Source organism: Schistocerca cancellata, chromosome 11 (assembly GCF_023864275.1).
Source record: "Schistocerca cancellata isolate TAMUIC-IGC-003103 chromosome 11, iqSchCanc2.1, whole genome shotgun sequence".
Taxonomy (NCBI): domain Eukaryota; kingdom Metazoa; phylum Arthropoda; class Insecta; order Orthoptera; family Acrididae; genus Schistocerca; species Schistocerca cancellata.
Genome location: NC_064636.1, coordinates 54,870,629 through 54,894,689, shown reverse-complemented (window position 1 = coordinate 54,894,689; position 24,061 = coordinate 54,870,629). Strand labels below are relative to the sequence as shown.

The following is a 24,061-nucleotide window of genomic DNA, read 5'->3' as shown; positions in this document are numbered from 1 at the left end:
GGCCAGTCCATTACAGGGATGTTATTATCGTGTAACCACTCTGCTACAGGTCATGCATTATCGGGTTGTTTGGGGGAAGAGACCAAACTGAGAGGTCATCGGTCTCATTGGATTAGGGAACGACAGGGAAGGAAGCCGGCTGTGCCCTTTCAAAGGAATCATCCCGCCATTTGCCTGGAGCAATTTAGGGAAATCACGGGAAACCTACACCAGGATGGCCGGACGCGGGATTGGACCGTCGTCCTCCCGAATGCGAGATCATGCATTATGACCAGGTGCTCGATTGTGTTGAGAGATGCAATTGAAATCCCGTAATTGCTCTTCAACGGTGGGAAGCAAGAAGGTGCTTAAAACATCAGTGTAGGCCTCTGCTGTCATAGTGCCACGCAAATCAACATGGGGTGCACCACCATACCATACCACCACCATCTCCGAGTTTTAGTGTTGACACTACACACACGGCAGTACCTGTGGTCTAGGGGTAGCGTCTTTGATTCATAATCAAAACGTCTTCGGTCCCGGGTTCGATCCCCGCCACTGCCTAAATTTTGATAAATAATCAGCATTGAAGGCCGAAGACTTCCGGCATAAGAAGTCAGCCTCATCATTCTGCCAACGGCCTTGTCAAAGAGGGCGGAGGAGCGGATAGAGGTTCAGGGCACTCTCTTGTCCTAAGGGTGGGAAATTGCCCCTAATGGCGGAAGAATCAGCAATGATCGACGACATGAGGATGCAGAAGGCAATGGAAACCATTGCATTAAAGACACGTAACGTGTATCCACAGGACATGTGGCCTGTAATTGAAGAAGTGTCATGATGATCTCTCCATTGTCAAAAGATTCCGGAATAGTCCCCGATTCGGATCTCCGGGAGGGGACTGCCAAGGGGGAGGTTACCATGAGAAATAGATTGAATAATCAACGAAAGGATAACGTTCTACGAGTCGGGGCATGGAATGTCAGAAGCTTGAACGTGGTAGGGAAACTAGAAAATCGAAAATGCAAAGGCTCAATCTAGATATAGTAGGGGTCAGTGAAGTGAAGTGGAAGGAAGACAAGGATTTCTGGTCAGATGAGTATCGGGTAATATCAACAGCAGCAGAAAATGGTATAACAGGTGTAGGATTCGTTATGAATAGGAAAGTAGGGCAGAGGGTGTGTTACTGTGAACAGTTCAGTGACCGGGTTGTTCTAATCAGAATCGACAGCAGACCAACACCGACAACTATAGTTCAGGTATACACGCCGACGTCGCAAGCTGAAGATGAACAGATAGAGAAAGTGTATGAGGATATTGAAAGGGTAATGCAGTACGTAAAGGGGGACGAAAATCTAATAGTCATGGGCGACTGGAATGCAGTTGTAGGGGAAGGAGTAGAAGAAAAGGTTACAGGAGAATATGGGCTTGGGACAAGGAATGAAAGAGGAGAAAGACTGATTCAGTTCTGTAACAAGTTTCAACTAGTAATAGCGAATACCCTGTTTAAGAATCACAAGAGGGGGAGGTATACTTGGAAAAGGCCGGGAGACACGGGAAGATTTCAATTAGATTACATCATGGTCAGACAGAGATTCCGAAATCAGATACTGGATTGTAAGGCGTACCCAGGAGCAGATATAGACTCAGATCACAATATAGTAGTGATGAAGAGTAGGCTGAAGTTCAAGACATTAGTCAGGAAGAATCAATACGCAAAGAAGTGGGATACGGAAGTACTAAGGAATGACGAGATACGTTTGCAGTTCTCTAACGCTATAGATACAGCAATAAGGAATAGCGCAGTAGGCAGTACAGTTGAAGAGGAATGGACATCTCTAAAAAGGGCCATCACAGAAGTTGGGAAGGAAAACATAGGTACAAAGAAGGTAGCTGCGAAGGAACCATGGGTAACAGAAGAAATACTTCAGTTGGTTGATGAAAGGAGGAAGTACAAACATGTTCCGGGAAAATCAGGAATACAGAAATACAAGTCGCTGAGGAATGAAATAAATAGGAAGTGCAGGGAAGCTAAGATGAAATGGCTGCAGGAAAAATGTGAAGACATCGAAAAAGATATGATTGTCTCATACATACTCAGCATACAGGAAAGTCAAAACAACCTTTGGTGACATTAAAAGCAACGGTGGTAACATTAAGAGTGCAACGGGAATTCCACTGTTAAATGCAGAGGAGAGAGCAGATAGGTGGAAAGAATACATTGAAAGCCTCTATGAGGGTGAAGATTTGTCTGATGTGATAGAAGAAGAAACAGGAGTCGATTTAGAAGAGATAGGGGATCCAGTATTAGAATCGGAATTTAAAAGAGCTTTGGAGGACTTACGGTCAAATAAGGCAGAAGGGATAGATAACATTCCATCAGAATTTCTAAAATCATTGGGGGAAGTGGCAACAAAACGACTATTCACGTTGGTGCGTAGAATATATGAGTCTGGCGATATACCATCTGACTTTCGGAAAAGCATCATCCACACAATTCCGAAGACGGCAAGAGCTGACAAGTGCGAGAATTATCGCACAATCAGCTTAACAGCTCGTGCATCGAAGCTGCTTACAAGAATAATATACAGAAGAATGGAAAAGAAAATTGAGAATGCGCTAGGTGACGATCAGTTTGGCTTTAGGAAAAGTAAAGGGACGAGAGAGGCAATTCTGACGTTACGGCTAATAATGGAAGCAAGGCTAAAGAAAAACCAAGACACTTTCATAGGATTTGTCGACCTGGAAAAAGCGTTCGACAATATAAAATGGTGCAAGCTGTTCGAGATTCTGAAAAAAGTAGCGGTAAGCTATAGGGAGAGACGGGTCATATACAATATGTACAACAACCAAGAGGGAATAATAAGAGTGGACGATCAAGAACGAAGTGCTCGTATTAAGAAGGGTGTAAGACAAGGCTGTAGCCTTTCGCCCCTACTCTTCAATCTGTACATCGAGGAAGCTATGATGGAAATAAAAGAAAGGTTCAGGAGTGGAATTAAAATACAAGGTGAAAGGATATCAATGATACGATTCGCTGATGACATTGCTATCCTGAGTGAAAGTGAAGAAGAATTAAATGATCTGCTGAACGGAATGAACAGTCTAGTGAGTACACAGCATGGTTTGAGAGTAAATCGGAAAAAGACGAAGGTAGTGAAAAGTAGTAGAAATGAGAACAGCGAGAAACTTAACATCAGGATTGCTGGTCACGAAGTCAATGAAGTTAAGGAATTCTGCTACCTAGGCAGTAAAATAACCAATGACGGACGGAGCAAGGAGGACATCAAAAGCAGACTCGCTATGGCAAAAAAGGCATTTCTGGCCAAGAGAAGTCTACTAATATCAAATACCGGCCTTAATTTGAGGAAGAAATTTCTGAGGATGTACGTCTGGAGTACAGCATTGTATGGTAGTGAAACATGGACTGTGGGAAAACCGGAACAGAAGAGAATCGAAGCATTTGAGATATGGTGCTATAGACGAATGTTGAAAATTAGGTAAGGAATGAGGAGGTTCTACGCAGAATCGGAGAGGAAAGGAATATGTGGAAAACACTGATAAGGAGAAGGGACAGGGTGGTAGGACATCTGCTAAGACATGAGGGAATGACTTCCATGGTACTAGAGGGAGCTGTAGAGGGCAAAAACTATAGAGGAAGACAGAGGTTGGAATACGTCAAGCAAATAATTGAGGACGTAGGTTGCAAGTGCTACTCTGAGATGAAGAGGTTAGCACAGGAAAGGAATTCGTGGCGGGCCGCATCAAACCAGTCAGTAGACTGATGAAAAAAAAAAAAAAAAAAAAAAAAAGAACTATACACACTGGCAGATGACGTTCACTGTCCATTCACCATACTCACACCCTGCCATCGGATGGCCATATTGTGTACCGTGATTCATCACTCCTCATAACATTTTTCCACTGTTCAGTTGTGCAATGTTTGCGCTCCTTACACCAAGCGAGGCGACGTTTGGCATTTACCGGCGTGATGTGTGGCTTTTGGGCAGCCGCTCGACCATGAGATCCAAGTTTTCTCACCTCCCGCCTAACTATCACAGCACTTGAATCCTGGTGCAGTTTGGAATTCCTGCGTGATGGTCTGGACAGATGCTTGCGTATTACATATTACGACCCTCTTCAGCTGTCTGCAGTCTTCGTTAGGCAACAGACGAGTTCGGCCTGTACGCTTTTGTGCTGTACGTGTCCCTTCACATTTTCACTTCACTATCACATCGAAAACAGTGGGCCTAGGGATGTTTTGGAGTGTGGAAATCTCGCCTGCACGCGTATGACACAAGTGACACCCTATCACCTGACTACATTCGAAGTCCGTGAGTTCCGCGGAGCGCCCCGTTCTGCTCACACGATGTCTAATGGCTACTGAGGTCGCTGATATGGAGTACCTGGCAGTAGGTGGCAGCACAATGAACCTAATACGAAAAATGCATGTTTTTGCGGATGTCCGGATACTTTTGGTCACATAGTGTATCATAGCAGTTGGGGTTTTCTCGTCTAGGATACAATTGTAATTCCTTTAGAATAAGGACCATAATTTACTACTTTACAATATCCTGTGATCCAGGTTCCAAATCTATTGCACAATAGCCAGTTTGCTTGGGGGTTCTGAGCATAATACCTTGCAGCAGAACTGGTAGCAAAAGTTAGGTGAGGGGAAGTTAGGCACGGAGAAGAAGAAGGTGCATTCAAGTTCTAAGGCCTCCGATTTTTTTTTTTCTAATTAACTACTCACCCGAAATCGATGAAACTGGCGTTGCTTCTCGACGTAATCGCCCTGCAGACGTACACATTTTCACAACGCTGACGCCATGATTCCATGGCAGTGGCGAAGTCTTCTTTAGGAGTCTGTTTTGACCACTGGAAAATCGCTGAGGCAATAGCAGCACGGCTGGTGAATGTGCGGCCACGGAGAGTGTCTTTCATTGTTGGAAAAAGCCAAAAGTCACTAGGAGCCAGGTCAAGTGAGTAGGGAGCATGAAGAATCACTTGAAAGTTGTTATCACGAAGAAACTATTGCGTAACGTTAGCTCGATGTGCAGGTGCGTTGTCTCCGTGAAACAGCACACGCGCAGCCCTTCCCAGACGTTTTTGTTGCAGTGCAGGAAGGAATTTGTTCTTCAAAACATTTTCGTAGGATGCACCTGTTACCGTAGTGCCCTTTGGAACGCAATGGGTAAGGATTACGCCCTCGCTGTCCCAGAACATGGACACCATCATTTTTTCAGCACTGGCGGTTACCCCAAATTTTTTTGGTGGCGGTGAATCTGTGTGCTTCCATTGAGCTGACTGGCGCTTTGTTTCTGGATTGAAAAATGGCATCCACGTCTCATCGATTGTCACAACCGACGAAAAGAAAGTCCCATTCGTGCTGTCGTTGCGCGTCAACATTGCTCTGCAACGTGCCACACGGGCAGCCATGTGGTCGTCTGTCAGCATTCGTGGCACCCACCTGGAAGACACTTTTCGCATTTTCAGGTCGTCGTGCAGGATTGTGTGCACAGAACCCACAGAAATGCCAACTCTGGAGGCGATCTGTTCGACAGTCATTCGGCGATCCCCCAAAACAATTCTCTCCACTTTCTCGATCGTGTCGTCAGACCGGCTTGTGCGATCCCGAGGTTGTTTCGGTTTGTTGTCACACGATGTTCTGCCTTCATTAAACTGTCGCACCCATGAACGCACTTTCGACACATCCATAACTCCATCACCACATCTCTCCTTCGACTGTCAATGAATTTCAATTGGTTTCACACCACGCAAATTCAGAAAACGAATGATTGCACGCTGTTCCAGTATGGAAAACGTCGCCATTTTAAGTATTTAAAACATTTCTCATTCTCGCCGCTGGCGGTAAAATTCCACCTGCCGTACGGTGCTGCCATCTCTGTGACGTACTGACAATGAACGCGGCCTCATTTTAAAACAATGCGCATGTTTCTCTTTCCAGTCCGGAGGAAAAAAATCGGAGGCCTTAGAACTTGAATGCACCTCTTACAGCCATGCCAAGTTCGACCCTGCAGCAGCGAGCAGTGGCGGGGACTCGCGGCAGCGCAGGCCACCAGCACCGACTCTGTCCACCAGTGTCCCAGTCGCAGCACCGCTCCAAATGCAGCTGTTTGTGCTCCGGTATTATCACCGTCCTAGTCTCTGATCGAGACTACGAGGATGACACGCAATATTCTACGGAGTCTCTTACTTATTCTCAGGTGATGGGCACAGATACGAAGAGATTACGATGCGGTCCATGGACGACACAGCGATCCTCTGCTGTGGTGGACAGACGTGGTAGGCTCGAAACTTAAGGACGAGTGCGCCCGAGTCCATGTTCGCGTGCAGTCCACCACTGTGCCACAGTCACATCCGAATGCCCCACAAATCTGCATACTGCAGGATTCGACCAGCCAGCAGAGTGGAGACCCGCAATGGTGTCTTTCAAACTCTGTCTGCCACTTACAATTCTGTGTCGTCCTCAGCGCTGACTCGATGTCTGATCCCGGTCGGCTCCTTGCGTGCCCCTGGAGGCCCAGTAACAGCACTAAACACGACCAGCACAGCTGCACTTGTTGTGGCTGCTCAAGCTGTCACAGAGAACTGCAGCTCCGGTCATGTACATACTCACCGACAGTTTGTGCACGTACCAAGTTACATCGACTTCTGATCGTGTCTTCTTCGGATGTCTGACCGTGTCTTCCGGGTGCTTTTACTATTGCCTGTGAAGATGTTATGTTGTTGATTCTGGCTCAATACCAAACAGAAGTGAAGCCTAATTGCCTAACTGTTGTAACGGCATAAAACTCTCGCACAATCCGGGGTCATAACCAATTTGCCCTCACTGCCAGCAGTGGCGCATGGAGACTTCCGATGCGGCGACCCTGTGCTGGCGGGCCACTTTGCATTGAGCTGCTAGTTGACCCATAAATTACGCTTAGAAAAAAAATCTGGGTCAAATGGTTGAGCACTATGACGCTTAGAAAAGATGATATGGCAAAATTGTACTTTGGCACTGATTTTCAGTCTGTATGTTCTGATGATGGTTTACAGTCAGTCAAAACTGTAAACTAGCATGTTGTCATTATATGTTATTGGGACCGAGACCATTAATATTTTTAAGGAACAATTGAGTTATATTGGTACATTCGTGTCTGCTGCTGAATACTTTCCTACTTTCTTCTGTCTTCAATCAACATAAATGTTACCCAAAGTTTCTCCGTAGTTACCCTCCTTGTACCCATAACTGTCTGTTCAACTTCTGAGGTATCTCTAATTGAATTGACTATTGAGATTTTAATCAACACAGTACCTACAGCCTCTAAACACTTCAGGTGTACATCGGTCTTTCTACATCTACATTTACATCCATACTCCGCAAGCTACCTGACGGTGTGTGGCGGAGGGTACCTTGAGTAACTCTATCGCTTCTCCCTTGTACCGAGCGAGGTGGCGCAGTGGTTAGCACACTGGACTCGCATTCGGGAGGACGACGGTTCAATCCCGTCTTCGGCCATCCTGATTTAGGTTTTCCGTGGTTTCCCTAAATCGCTTCAGGCAAATGCCGGGATGGTTCCTTTGAAAGGGCACGGCCGATTTCCTTCCCCATCCTTCCCTCACCCGAGCTTGCGCTCCGTCTCTAATGACCTCGTTGTCGACGGGACGTTAAACACTAATCTCCTCCTCCTCCTCTCCCTTGTATACCAGTCTCGTATTGTTCGTGGAAAGAAGGATTGTCGGTATGCCTCTGTGTGCGCTCTAATCTCTCTGATTTTATCCTCACGGTCTCTTCGCGAGATATACGTAGGAGGGAGCAATATACTGTTTTACTCTTCAGTGAAGGTATGTTCTCGAAACTTTAACAAAAGTCCGTACCGAGCTACTAAGCGTCTCTCCTGCAGAGTCTTCCACTGGAGTTTACCTATCATCTCCGTAACGCTTTCGCGATTACTAAATGATCCTGTAACGAAGCGCGCTGCTCTCCGGTGGATCTTCTCTATATCTTCTATCAACCCTATCTGGTACGGATCCCACACTGCTGAGCAGTATTCGAGCAGTGGGCGAACAAGCGTACTGTAACCTACTTCCTTTGTTTTCGGATTGCATTTCCTTAGGATTCTTCCAATAAATCTCAGTCTGGCATCTGCTTTACCGACGATCAACTTTATATGATCATTCCATTTTAAATCACTCCTAATGCGTACTCCCAGATAATTTATGGAATTAACTGCTTCCAGTTGCTGACCTGCTATTTTGTAGCTAAATGATAGGGGATCTATCTTTCTATGTATTCGCAGCACAATACACTTGTCTACATTGAGATTCAATTGCCATTCCCTGCACCATGCGTCAATTCGCTGCACATCCTCCTGCATTTCTGTACAATTTTCCATTGTTACAACCTCTCGATACACCACAGCATCATCCGCAAAAAGCCTCAGTGAACTTCCGATGTCATCCACAAGGTCATTTATGTATATTGTGAATAGCAACCGTCCTACGACACTCCCCTGCGGCACACCTGAAATCACTCTTACTTCGGAAGACTTCTCTCCATTGAGGATGACATGCTGCGTTCTGTTATCTAGGAACTCTTCAATCCAATCACACAATTGGTCTGATAGTCCATATGCTCTTACTTTGTTCATTAAACGACTGTGGGGAACTGTATCGAACGCCTTGCGGAAGTCAAGAAACACGGCATCTACCTGGGAACCCGTGTCTATGACCCTCTGAGTCTCGTGGACGAATAGCGCGAGCTGGGTTTCACACGACCGTCTTTTTCGAAACCCGTGCTTATTCCTACAGAGTAGATTTCTAGTCTCCAGAAAAGTCATTATACTCAAACACAATACGTGTTTTAAAATTCTACAACTGATAGATGTTAGAGATATAGGTCTATAGTTATGCACATCTGTTCGACGTCCCTTCTTGAAAATGGGGATGACCCGTGCCCTTTTCCAATCCTTTGGAACGCTACGCTCTTCTAGAGATCTACGGTACACCGCTGCGAGAAGGGGGGCAAGTTCCTTCACGTACTCTGTGTGAAATCGAACTGGTATCCCATCAGGTCCAGAGGCCTTTCCTCTTTTGAGCGATTTTAATTGTTTCTCTATCCGTCTGTCGTCTATTTCGATATCTACCATTTTGTGACAATCTAGAGAAGGAACTGCAGTGCAGTCTTCCTCTGTGAAACAGCTTTGGAAAAAGACATTTAGTATTTCGGCCTTTCGTCTGTCATCCTCTGTTTCAGTACCATTTTGATCACAGAGTGTCTGGACATTTTGTTTTGATCCACCTACCGCTTTGATATAAGACCAAAATTTCTTAGGATTTTCTGCCAAGTCAGTACATAGAACTTTACTGTCGAATTCATAGAACGCCTCTCGCATAGCCCTCCTCACACTACATTTCGCTTCGCGTAATTTTTGTTTTTCTGCAAGGCTTTGGCTATGTTTATGTTTGCTGTGAAGTTCCCTTTGCTTCCGCAGCAGTTTTCTAACTCGGTTGTTGTACCACGGTGGCTCTTTTCCATGTCTTACAATCTTGCTTGGCACATACTCATCTAACGCAAATTGTACGATGGTTTTGGACTTTGTCCACTGATCCACAACACTATCTGTACTTGAGACAAAACTTTTGTGTTGAACCGTCAGGTACTCTGTAATCTGCTTTTTGTCACTTTTGCTAAACACTTTTGCTACCTTTTTTAATATTTCTATTTACGGCTGAAATCATCGATGCAGTAACCGCTTTATGATCGCTGATTCCCTGTTCTACGTCGTTTCAAATAGTTCGGGTCTGTTTGTCAGCAGAAGGTCTAATATGTTATCGCCACGAGTCGGTTCTCTGTTTAACTGCTCAAGGTAGCTTCAGTCCACTCTTCATTATTACCAAACTTTAATCTTACTCGGTATGTGGTGCTGGGTACTCCTTACAGACGAGTGTCTGATTTCAGAATCTCTGCCTCAGTGTTATGTAATTTATATGTTATCTTACCATGTCTCTGTGCATTTTCCAAGTATACCTTCTCCTCTTATAAATCTTGAACAATGGATTTGCTGTTACTGGATGAAATTTATCGTAGAACTCAAGCACCATTTGTCCCCCATAATTTCTGCTGACAAGCCCATACTCTCGCACAAATCTGTCGTCTGTTCCTTTTTGTAATACTGAATTCCAATTCGTGATGACTATTAGAGTTTCATCTCTATATACCTGTTGCGTTACTTTTTCAGTGTTTTCATACACTCCTCATTGTGAGAGTGGCTTGTCTACCTGAACTATTGTTGTTACTGTTTGTTTGCTGCCGATTCTGATGAACGTAATCCTATCACTGTATGGTTCACAGTAACTCACTCTACACTCAGCCTTCCTATTAATAACAAATCCTCCTTCTGATATATCTTTTTCTGATACTGCTGAAATTATCCAACATTTATCTGATCAGAAGGCCCCAGCTTCTTTTGACTTCATTACAGTTGCACACACTAATTCTCGATTTACTCTTTATATTTCCCTCTCAGGTTTTCTACCTTCCCTACCACATTCCATGCCTCGAATCATAGAGTGTTCCCCTTTCACTGATTACTCAATGTTTTTTTTTCGTGATCACCTCCCCATTGACAGCTGTCTCCCAGAGATTCAAATATGGGTCTAACTCAGAAGGTTTTGTCAATGGAGAAACCATCATAACACTTTTTTTCTAATTTACAGATCATGTATCATCTGCTCAAGTACTATTTTTCTTTAACGCAATGATCTCCATTGCCTTCTGCCATTGATCAGTGCTGATTCTTCCGTTTTTGCTGGCAGTGTCTCACTTCAAGTACTGGAGGGTGTCTCGAAAGTCTACCAATTCCTCTAACCTCTTTGACAAGCCTGTTGGCTGAGCGAGGGTGACTCCTTACATTTTAAGTCTTTGGCAACCAGTTTGTGTTGATTTTTACAAAAAAAAATTAAGAACTGGCTGGAATAAAATCTGGGAAGTAGTACGGTTTGATTACTCGCCAAAGACACTACCTTTAGACTACAGTAAGCACAAGTGGCTCTTTTCATACAAGAGCTGCATCATCGCTGTCTGTGCTGTCTAAACTTATACAGCATCCTTGCACTGACATGCATTTGAATTTACTGCCTCCTGCCTCCATCACACATCACTGTCCACAGAGCAGCATGCTGCATGAATAACTTATCTACACTTGTAGTTCTATCTGTGAATGAGTATATGCAAAACGATTCAAAGTTTCACGTGCCTCTCTGGAGTGCACACTGTTCGGACAACACATCCATAGTGTTGAGGTTCCGCATCTGCGTACCTAAAATGAAGAGTGATATAATTCGAGATTCCAATGGAAGGACCCAACTTCTCACGTGGCCATCATTTTCTAACGTACCATATTATAACGTCAATATTAATTGCGACTCTTAGAAGTCTTGTTCTGATCAGGGAATACACTAAGGATGGCGTGGCAGTTATGCAAACTGTACCCTCCACCTCGTACTCACATTGGCCAGAGCTGTCTCAAACTCGAGGGACTGTCTGAGCTCGTGCTCAGCCCGAGTCCTGTCGGCACCCAGAAGAACTGCCAGGTCCACCTGGTACTGGTAGTAGGCATCCACGAGTTTATCCGAGGGACCCTTCACCAGAAATTCACGGCTCAGCCCCAGTGATGCCTGGTCCAGCTGTGGAAACAGAAAGAAAGGGTCAGCATGTATCGTAGCTGCAGAAAAAGAAGTGGTGGTGAAGGGACAGTGGGAGAGAGGAAGAGCCAGGGAGGGAGAGGGTGTGAAAAGAAGAGCCAGAGATTCAGGGAGAGAGAGAGAGAAAGAGAGAGAGAGAGAGAGAGAGAGAGAGAGAGACAGGGAGTGAGGTGGACAAGAGGGCGGGGGGATGGTGACATTGTTAGAAAGGAATACAGAGAACAATAATGACACTGACAGACAGTGTAAACTATTTCTACGATCGTTTCGGTTCCTTATGTAGATTACCTTAGTCCAAATTTTAACTTTCTCTAAATTAAACCTCTTTGATTTGTTTGTCAGATCTAATGATTCTTTGTTACTTATAAAAACATTACTATGTGTTCAGCACCAAAAAAAAAAAAGTATTTTATGTTATGGGCGCCGACAGCTGTTGATGGATATGAGGGTAAGAAGAATCCCGCTGTCACCAGATAAAATTGTTGTATCGACTCACAACCACTTTCATGGCCAATCATCATGTAGGCTACAACCTACATAGTAAAGAGTAATGTAGCGGGACTTTGAATTTCGCCGCACTACATTCGTTCCCTCAGATAAAAAATATCCCATCGCAGCGGTATGAGCGCTCGACGCCAGAGAAACTACTAAAATTGTAACTTTTTTTGTTCTCTATTCGTTTCTTAATTGTCTCTTGATTGCTGAAGCTTAAGGCAGACGTGATCTGATGAAGACGTTAAAAAACTTATTAGCTAGTCCTGATCTGATTTTAATGTGTAGACATATTGTGGAAGTTGTTAAGAAATTAGGAGGATGGAAGTAGCAAAGTGAATTAAATTGCATACAGTATCAAGATGATTTTAATTGGTATAAATTAGTGATTCCTGGACGACTGCAAGATTTCGGAGCAGACTTTTCACGCAGAATTGAAGGAGATTTTTGAAGACCTGGACGCCGCACGAAAGAAGACATGTTAACCTGGTAAAGAATGAACTCAAAGCTACGCCATTTCCCTTGTCAGTTACATTTTGTTATTCCCTGTTCTTTTTCAATACTTTTTGTAGTGGAAATTGGTTTAACTTTTGCTCAAAAACGCCACAAGGACCACCCCTAACAATAGCTTTTCTGTAATACGAAGTCCGATTTGCATTTCTTTCTTTCTTTCCCTTTTTTTCACTGTCATTTACGATATTAAAACCCCTTTTTTTATTCACCATTTTTTCCCCACATTTTCAACCTTTTTTCTTTTTCTTTTATTCTCTCTTTTCTTTTTGTATTAACCACTACAGTAACACACAATGTCTCAACTTTGTGGATCATTAAAATTAATAAAGGTAATATCTAAAATATACTCCCAATTTTGAACGGTCATAGGTGTACCCAGCGCTCAAAGTAAAGGTATATTGTTGAGTAAATAGGTCTATATTTCATTGGTAAAATAAGGGTGACCAAGATGTGATCCATTAATTTCATTAAAATTGTTGGAGGGTCGGTCACGTAGTTATAAACGCTTGTTTCGAGATTTGCCTACATACCCTGAGGTGACAGTAGTCATGGGATAGCTCCCCATATTGTGTCAGATACCCTTTTGACCGGCACAGTGCAGCAACAGGACACGGCATGGATTCGGCAAGTCGTTGGAAGTCCCCAGCCGCATGCTGCCTCTACAGCTCTTTATAATTGCGAAAGGGTTACCGATGCAGGATTTTGTGCATGGACTGACCTCTCAGTTACGTCCCATAAACGTTCGAGGCGATTCATGCTGGGCGATCTGCATGACCAAATCACTTGCTCAAATTGTCCAGAAAGTGAACAGTCTTAGTTCCAATTCAGAAAGTACACTATCATAATAAATATATAATTATATTTGACATGGGTCTGCAGTGTTGTTAAATTTTATTAAAGGCAAAGATTATGCCACTGAAAGAAACAGTGTAGGTGCTGTAACTATGTTTCTTGATTTACACGTCGCAGTATAATTACAGGAACACGAATTATATATTTGCTAGACCTAAAGGGGTTGATAGAAGTTTCGATGGTCCTACGTGAAGTCTATTTGTGGCACAAAAGTTTGTATCCAGCCCTTAGCGAAGGAGGCAAGACCTAAAATTGAGGGTTTCAAGGCAAAAGCTGAAATTCTTAATTCCGTTTTCAAATGCTCCTTTCCAAAGGAAAGCCCAGCACAATTGCCCCAGTTTAATCCTTGTGCCACTAAAAAGGTGAACGAAATGAGTATTAGTGCCAGTGGTGTTGAGAAGCAGCTGAAATCGTTAAAAACGAACAAACCCCCAGGGCCCGATGGAATCTCTGTCAGATTCTCTATTGAATTTGCGGCTGAGTTATCCCATCTGCTAATTATGATCTGTCGTAGATCCCTCCGGAAAAAAGTGCCCAGTTCTTGGACGAAAGCAAAGATCAGACCTGTTTACAACAAGAGAAGTAGAACAGATCCACAAAACTACCGTCCAATATCCCTGACGTCGATTTGTTGTAAAATGTTCTGAGCTCGAACACAATGAGTTATCCTGAACAGCATGACCTCCTCAATGCCAACCAGCGTGAACTGCAAAAACATCGATCATGTGAAACCCAACTTGCACTTTTGTCACATAAAATACCGAAAGCTTTGGATCAAGGCAGTCACTTAGATGCAGTATTTATTGATTTCCAAAAAGCATTTGACTCAGAACAAAAGCTACGCTTGTTATCAAAAGTTTGATCATATGGCATATCAAGTGAAATTTGCAACTGGACTGAGAACTTTTTGGTAGAGAGGGCGCAGTGTGTTATCTCGGATGGAGAGTCATCGTCAGATGTAGAAGTAACTTTGGGTGTACCCCAGGGAACTGTGTTGGGACCCTTGCTGTTCATAATGTGTATTAATGACCTGGCAGACAATATTAATAGTAACCTCAAACTTTTTGCTGATGATGCAGTTATTTATAACGAAGTACTGTTTGAAGGAAGCTGCATAAATTTTCACTCAGATCTCGATAAAATTTCAAAGTGGTGCAAAGACTGGCAATTATATTTAAATGTTCAGAATGTAAAATAGTGCACACCACAAAACGAAAAAAATGTAGTGTCCTATAACCATAATATCAATGAATCACTGTTGGAATAGGCCAGCTCGTACAAATATCTGGATGTAACAGCTCGTACAAATACCTGGGTGTAACACTGGGTAGGGATAAGAAACGGAATTTTCGCAAAGGTTGGGTCGTGGATAAAGCAGGTGGTTGACTTTGGTTTATTGGCAGAATACTGGGAAATTTCAATAACTCTGCAAAGGAGATTGCTTACAAATCTCTCATGTGGGTCGCTCTAGAATGTTACTCAAGTGTGTAGGACCCATACCAAACAGGAATAACAGAGGTTATTGAACGTATAAGTAGGTAAAAAGACAAGGGCTACTAGAAATCCTTGGGTAACAGAAGAAATATTGAACTTAATTGATGAAAACCAATCATGAATAATTGCGGCCCAGTGACAAGGCGTTGTTGTTTGAGAACATGAATTCCATGAATGGCTGCAGATATTCTCCAGGTAGCAGAAAATAACCACGTCCACTCAATGATCGGTTTATAAGGACCAGAGGACCTAGTCCATTCCATATCAACATAGCCCACACGACTATGGAGCCACTACCTACTTACATAGCGCCTTTTCGACAACTTAGGTCCATGGTTTCGTAGGGTCTGTGGCTCATTCGAACACTATCATCAGCTCTTACCAAGTGAAATCGGGACTCACCTGAGCAGGCCACAGTTCTCCAATCGTTTAGGGTCCAATCGTTATGGTCATGAGCCCTGCAGAGGCGCGCATCGGTCGTCTGCTGCCACAGCTCACTAATGCCAAATTTCGCTGCGCTGTCCTAACGGATACATTCGTCGTAGGTCCCACATTGTTTTTACCGTTATTTCACATAGTGTTGCTAGTGTGTAAGCAATGACAGCTATGCAAATGCCGCTGCTCTCGGTCGTTAAGGGGCTCCGGAAACGCTCAAAATAATGAAAAGTTCAATTTTTACTTTTTTGCGTTTTCTGAATCTGCAGACTATTACCTTTTAATAGATATATAATTTATTCAATTCCGAAGACTACAACTACTTTTAAATTTTTTTTGAAATGTGTTCTACATGGGCGTGTCCCACTGTGGCGCTGTTAAACTGCTGTCAAATGGTGTTATTATTAACGTCCGTGTTCATCAGGTACATTTTAGTGATGTGAGATAAAGTATGTGTTGTGGCTAACCTATTTTCAGAGACTTAGCACCACCTGAACTGTTGAAAAAGTGTAAATAGTGTTATATGGTCGAGAATCCCCAAGACTGTATTTGTTGGAATAGAAACACTTCCCTTTTGTGTGTGTGATGCTGTTGCGCCTTCCAATGATGGCAACATTGTAAGGTGCAAGGTATTTAGAAATATGGGAATGAAGATAGGTTCTAACACGGTACGAGCGATGCTTGCTTTAGACAAGGAACGCCTTCGGGCTGCAGACAGGGCTGTAGAGAGTCTAGAAATACAAGCAAGAGTAAACAGGAGGAGGAACAAGAGGAAGCTGGAGGAGGAGTTTGCAGAGGATGAAGTTAATCCATCCTATGGACCTGGAATGAACTAAAAAGTTAATCCAATCTCTGTCGCTCGATTCCCAAAACTTTTATTTTCTCATACTAATTACATGTTTTCTAAGGATCTTCCAAACATATTTGTTTCAAACTTTCAGTAAATGTTACACAGTACCTTCTGCATAATTTAACACAGCCTTTTTCCAAAAAACTGTATATTTTTGAATATATAAATAAAAAATTGCAAAAAAATGTTGTGAATTTTCATTGCAATTGAAAAAAAATCATCTTTAATAACTGAACTAAAATTTTGTAAAATCCCTGTGTTAAGTTGTAGCCCATATTCTAATAAATAATCTGTAAAAAATTCAACTTCCTACCTCAAATACTTTGTGATGAAAGATGTAATTTATAAGCGTTATTTTAACACTGCAAATATAGGGCGTTCCGGAGCCCCTTAAGTGAAGGCTGTCGAGCACTCCACTGCCAGTGGTGGGAGGTCATGCCTGAAATTTGGTATTCTCGACACACTCTTGACACTGCGGATCGCGGAGTACTGAATTCTGTAACGATTTCCCAAATAAAATGTCCCCTGTGTCTAGCTCCCACTAGCATTCCACTTTGAAAGTCTCTTAATTCCTGTCATGTGACCATAATCATGTCGCAAACCTTTTCACATGAATCACCTGTATGCAAATGACAGATCCGTCAGTGCAATGCCCGTTTATACCTTATGGACGCGGTACTACAGCCATCTGTATAAGTACATATCGCTATCCCATGATAGAGGAACGGAAGGTTCCAAACGATTGGAAAAGAGCACAGGCAGTCCCAGTCTTCGAGAAGGGTCGTCGAGCAGATGCGCAAAACTATAGACCTATATCTCTGACGTTGATCTGTTGTACACTTTTACAACATGTTTTTTGCTCGCGTATCATGTCGTTTCTGGAAACCCAGAATCTACTCTGTAGGAATCAACATGGATTCCGGAAACAGCGATCGTGTGAGACCCAACCCGCTTTATTTGTTCATGAGACCCAGAAAATATTAGATACAGGTTCCCAGGTAGATGCTATTTTCTTCGACTTCCGGAAGGCGTTCGATACAGTTCCGCACTGTCGCCTGATAAACATAGTAAGAGCCTACGGAATATCAGATCAGCCAAGTCGCTGGATTGAAGAGTTTTTAGCAAACAGAACACAGCATGTTGTTATCAATGGAGAGACGTCTACAGACGTTAAAGTAACCACTGGCGTGCCACAGGGGAGTGTTATGAGACCGATGCTTTTCACAATATATATAAATGACCTAGTAGATAGTGTCGGAAGTTCCATGCGGATTTTCGCGGATGATGCTGTAGTATACAGAGAAGTTGCAGCGTTAGAAAATTGCAGCGAAATGCAGGAAGATCTGCAGCGGATAGGCACTTGGTGCAGGGAGTGGCAACTGACCCTTAACATAGACAAATGTAATGTATTGCGAATACATAGAAAGGAGGATCCTTTATTGTATGATTATATGATAGCGGAACAAACACTGGTAGCAGTTACTTCTGTAAAATATCTGGGAGTATGCGTGCGGAACGATTTGAAGTGGAATGATCATATAAAATTAATTGTTGGTAAGGCGGTTACCGGGTTGAGAATCGTTGGGAGAGTTCTTGGAAAATGTAGTCCATCAACAAAGGAGGTGGCTCACAAAACACTCGTTCGACCTATACTTGAGTATTGCTCATCAGTGTGGGATCTGTACCAGAGCGGGTTGACGGAGGAGATAGAGAAGATCCAAAGAAGAGCGGCGCGTTTCGTCACATGGTTATTTGGTAAGCGTGATAGCGTTACGGAGATGTTTAGCAAACTCAAGTGGCAGAGAGGCGCTCTGCATCGCGGTGTAGCTTGCTCGCCAGGTTTGGAGAGAGTGCGTTTCTGGTTGGCTCTGAGCACTATGGGACTCAACTGTTGTGGTCATAAGTCCCCCAGAACTTAGAACTACTTAAACCTAACTAACCTAAGGACATCACACACACCCATCCCCGAGGCAGGATTCGAACCTGCGACCGTAGTAGCAGCGCGGCTCCGGACTGGAGCGCCTAGAACCGCAAGGCCACCACGGCCGGCGGTGTGTTTCTGGATGAGGAATCGAATATATTGCTTCGCCCTACTTATACCTCCCGAGGAGATCACGAATGTAAAATTAGAGAGATTCGAGCGCGCACGGAGGCTTTCCGGCAGTCGTTCTTCCCGCGAACCATATGCGACTGGAACAGAAAAGGGAGGTAATGACAGTGGCACGTAAAGTGCCCTCCGCCACACACAGTTGGGTGGCTTGCGGAGTAGAAATGTAGATGTAGATTTTTGTCGCTTCAATGTATAAAAAAGGAAAAAATATTGTATAGTGAGAAGGCACACATTTTTTTTAAAAAAAAAGCTATAAAACAGTCGCCAGTACTGTGCTTAGTAGAGGCACAACGCAATGTACCTAGTGGAATGGTAGAAGATAGCAGTTTCTCACTGGTGGGATGGCAGGGCAACCCAGTATTGGTAACTCTAGAAGCAGCCCCCATAAACGATGAAGATGGACTACGTGCCTGGTGCAACGGAAACTATCGTGTGTATAATATGACACTATGTACTTTTAACTGTCGGGTCACTCTCTTTACAAGCCAGAATAATACTGAAACTCATTAAATACTAATACTTAACCAAATAAAGAATTAAAGTTAGCCAGAATGCTATTGTGCTTCAATCCTAGTTGATTATTCAATGTGAACTGTGCATTTCCTTTTTTATATCTAACAGTTTCTGCTTCCTCTAATATATTCAAAACATGGCTTACTTGTACTGAATTATTAGATTTTAGAGGTATATATGTATATACTTTTCAGGTCTTCAGGCTTTACCAGCGAGGTGTTGCCATCTTGGAAAATCGTGTTTTCTCTGTCGGTAATCTGCGCCGTACTTGCACGACATTTCGACTGCGTGCCAAGTGAGGTGGCACTGTGGTCAGCACACTGGGCTCACATTTGGGAGGACGACGGTTCGAACCTGCGTCCGGCCATCCAGATTTAGGTTCCCCATGATATCCCTAAATCGCTCGTTTGAAAGCGCACAGCTGATTTCCTTCACCATTCTTGACACAATCCGAGCTTGCGGTCCGTCTCTAATGACCTCGATGTTGACGGGACATTAAACCCAACCTTCCTTCCCTCGTACCTTCCTTCAGTCACATAACTCGCAATCTTCTTTAGGTGCTTCCTGAAGCTGGGAGCAGGGAGCCTTAGAAAACACGATTTTCGAACACACGAACACATTCTGTTTACATCAATACACGTAGTTCGGTATAATTAAGCCCTTTAAATTCATACTTTAACTTTCATTTGCTGAGAATTCATACTAGATGTTATTTGTATAATTAAGCTGCAGAGTTTATGTTTTATTTGATAACAACAGTATAGTATCATATCCTCTAATTACATCAAACGCAGGGTGTCTGTAGGTACATATTGATTGCTACATACGCAAATCCCGAAAAACGTCTTGGACAAATGTTCTGAAAGCGTCGGAACACCTGTATCCTACATCACATTAAGTGAACAGTCTTAGTTCCAATTCAGAAAGTACACTATCATAATAAATATATAATTATATTTGACATGGGTCTGCAGTGTTGTTAAATTTTATTAAAGGCCAAGATTTTGCCATTGAAAGAAACAGTGTAGGTGCTGTAATTATGTTTCTCGACTTATATGTCGCAGGATAATTACAGGAACACGAATTATATATTTGCTAGACCTAAAGGGGTTGATAGAAGTTTCGATGGTCATATGTAAAGGCTCTTTGTGGCACGAAAGTTTGTATCCAGCCCTTAGCGAAGGAGGGAAGACCTAAAATTGAGGGTTTCAAGGCAAAAGCTGAAATTCTTAACTCCGTTTTCAAATGCTCCTTTCCAAAGGAAAACCCAGCACAATTGCCCCGATTTAATCCTTGTGCAACTAAAAAGGCGAATGAAATGAAGCAAAGATCAGACCTGTTTACAAGAAGAGAAGTAGAACAGATCCAAAAAAACTAGCGTCCAATATCCCTGACGTCGATTTGTTGTAAAATCTTAGAACATGTTCTGAGCTCGAACATAGTGAGGTGTCTTGAACAGAATGACCTCAGAGCCAACCACGATGAATTGCAAAAACATCGATCATGTGAAACCCAACTTGCACTTTTGTCACATAAAATACCGAAACCTTTGGATCAAGGCAGTCACTTAGATGCAGTATTTATTGATTTCCAAAAAGCATTTGACTCAGAACAAAAGCTACGCTTGTTATCAAAAGTTTGATCATATGGCATATCAAGTGAAATTTGCAACTGGATTGAGAACTTTTTGGTAGAGAGGGCGCAGTGTGTTATCTCGGATGGAGAGTCATCGTCAGATGCAGAAGTAACTTTGGGTGTACCCCACGGAACTGTGTTGGGACCCTTGCTGTTCATAATGTGTGTTAACGACCTGGCAGACAATATTAATAGTAACCTCAAACTTTTTGCTGATGATGCAGTTATTTATAACGAAGTACTGTTTGAAGGAAGCTGCATAAATTTTCAGTCAGACCTCGATAAAATTTCAAAGTGGTGCAAAGACTGGTAACTATCTTTAAATGTTCACAATGTAAAATAGCGCACACCACAAAACGAAAAAAATGTAGTATCCTATAACTATAATATCAATGAATCACTGTTGGAATCGACCAGCTCGTACAAGTACCTGGGTGTAACACTGTGTAGGGATTAGAAATGGAATGATCACAACGGTTGAGTCATGGGTAAAGCAGGTGGTTGACTTTGGTTTATTCGTAGAATACTGGGAAATTTCAATAACTTTGCAAAGGAGCTTACTTACAAATCTCTCATGTGGCTGGCTATAGAATGTACAAATCTCTCATGTGGCTGGCTATAGAATGTTACTCAAGTGTGTAGGACCCATACCAAACAGGAATGTGGCTGGCTCTAGAATGTTACTCAAGTGTGTAGGACCCATACCAAACAGCTCTTAACACGGGTTATTGAACGTATAGAGATAAGGGCAGCATGAATGTTCAGAGATTGGTAGAACCATGGAGGTGTATCACAGAGACACTGAAGGGACTGAATTGAAAACAGGCGTAAACTATCCTGAGAGAATTTGTTAACAAAGATTCAAAACCCAGATTTAAATGATGATTCCAGGGATATGCTACAAGCCCTCATGTGCTGCTCAGATAGGGATCATGAGGATAAGATCAGAATAATTACTGCACACACAGAGGCATTCAATCATATTCTTCTCATGCTCCATACATGAATGGAATGGGAAGAAACCCCAATAAATGGTGCAGTGGGATGTATCCTCTATCATGCACAACACTGTGTTTTGCACAGTATAAATACAGATGGAGATATACATGTAGATGCTTCAGTCAATAAGCCTTGCACATATGGCTCACAGAATTATAAATTCGAGTGTGAAAAATGCATACCGGTATACACTTTACGTTTACTATGCAGGTTGAACCAAATCCCTAACCCTAATGCTACATAAACCACTGGAGTGGGAGCACGGCAGTACTTACAATGATGGTGCGGCGTGTGGAGTTTCTGTAGTCTGTGCCCACGGAGAATTTGAGGAAGTAGTCGGTGCTGTGGCCAGCCCTGTGGAAGCGGTAGATGCTGCGCAGCCAGTCGAAGCCCGCCTCGTCCCACGAGTCGCCCTCCACGACGGGCCAGCCGCCCAGGTCCTCCTTCAGGACCCTCTGGAGCGGCGCCAGGCCGCGGGACTCGATCAGCGCTGAGGGCAGCCGCAGGGGGATCGTAAACCAACTGGACGTGCTGCAAAGGGACCCTTCCCTGCTTCAGATCTCACATCTGAGACTTAGCTACTGACCGTCTCTTGGAAAACCTCATGTATAGGGAGAGTTTGGAACACTAGGATCAAACAGTGGTACTGATCCCAGTAAATGTAAGTACCAAATGACATCAATGAACGTGTCAGGAAATGGGCAGTATCCATATGAGAGGCCATTTAATTCTTACTCTAAATCACCACACACAGTAAATTTCTATAACCACAATATGTCTACATCTACATCTACAAGATTACTCTGCAATTCACATTTAAGTGTTTGGCAGAGGGTTCATCGAACCACAATCATACTATCTCTCTACCATTCCACTCCCGAACAGCGCCCGGGAAAAACGAACGCCTAAACCTTTCTGTTCGAGTTCTGATTTCTCTTATTTTATTTTGATGATCATTCCTACCTATGTAGGTTGCGTTCAACAAAATATTTTCGCATTCGGAAGAGAAAGTTCGTGACTGAAATTTCGTAAATAGATCTCGCCACGACGAAAAACGTCTTTGCTTTAATGACTTCCATCTCAACTCGCGTACCATATCTGCCACACTCTCTCCCCTATTACGTGATAATACAAAACGAGCTGCCCATTTTTGCACCCTTTCGATGTCCTCCGTCAATCCCACCTGGCAAGGATCCCACACCGCGCAGCAGTATTCTAACATAGGACGAACGAGTGTAGTGTAAGCTGTCTCTTTAGTGGACTTGTTGCATCTTCTAAGTGTCCTGCCAAAGAAACGCAACCTTTGGCTCGCCTTCTCCACAATATTATCTATGTGGTCTTTCCAACTGAAGTTGTTCGTAATTTTAACACCCAGGTACTTAGTTGAATATCGAGTAATCGAATTCCAACGGATTTCTTTTGGAACTCGTGTAGATCATCTCACACTTTTCGTTATTTAGCGTCAACTGCCACCTGCCATAACATACAGCAATCTTTTCTAAATCGCTTTGCAACTGATACTGGTCTTCGGATGACCTTACTAGACGGTAAATTACAGCATCATCTGCGAACAACCTAAGAGAACTACTCAGATTGTCACCCAGGTCATTTATATAGATCAGGAACAGCAGAGGTCCCAGGACGCTTCCCTGGGGAACACCTGATTCAGCTTTACTCGATGACTTGCCGTCTATTACTACGAACTGCGACCTTCCTGACAGGAAATCACGAATCCAGTTGCACAACTGAGACGATACCCCATAGGCCCGCAGTTTGATTAGAAGTCGTTTGTGAGGAACAGTGTCAAAAGCTTTCCAGAAATCTAGAAATACGGAATCAACGTGAGATCTCCTGTCGATAGCGGCCATTACTTCGTGCGAATAAAGAGCTAGCTGCATTGCACAAGAACGATGTTTTCTGAAACCATGCCGATTACGTATCAATAGATCGTTCCCTTCGAGGTGATTCATAATGTTTGAATACAGTATATGCTCCAAAACCCTACTGCAAACCGACGTCAATGATATAGGTCTGTAGTTCGATGGATTACTCCTAATACCCTTCTTAAACACTGGTGCGACGTGTGAAATTTTCCAATCTGTAGGTACACATCTATCGGTGAGCGAGCGGTTGTATATTATTGCTAAGTAGGGAGCTACTGTATCAGCGTAATCTGAAAGGAACCTAATCAGTATACAATCTGGACCTGAAGACTTGCCCGTATCAAACGATTTGAGTTGCTTCGCAATCCCTAAGGTATCTACTTCTAAGAAACTCATGCTAGCAGCTGTTCGTGTTTCAAATTCTGGAATATTCCATTCGTCTTCCCTGGTGAAGGAATTTCGGAGTGTTCCTCCATAGAAAGATTGCAATGTAACTAGACAAGGTGTTCCAACTGGCACCTCCTAGGACAGCTGTCGAGGTAAGTTGGAGAGGTATTCCTACTGGTCCCATAATGACAGCTATTGCAGTACGTATAG

The 24,061-nt window shown here is 43.2% G+C and overlaps 1 protein-coding gene across 1 annotated transcript in view; it reads right to left on the bottom strand.

Moving 5' to 3' along the window:
• Nucleotides 1–24,061, bottom strand: part of LOC126108186 (neprilysin-2-like) — a 246,429-nt gene that overhangs the window by 115,294 nt on the left and 107,074 nt on the right. Inside the window, exons 5-6 of the mRNA XM_049913426.1 lie at nucleotides 21,857–22,071; nucleotides 11,494–11,670 (exon numbers count right to left, since the gene is read on the bottom strand). Of these exons, the coding sequence (XP_049769383.1) occupies nucleotides 11,494–11,670; nucleotides 21,857–22,071 (392 nt within the window). The remainder of the gene's footprint in view (nucleotides 1–11,493; nucleotides 11,671–21,856; nucleotides 22,072–24,061) is intronic.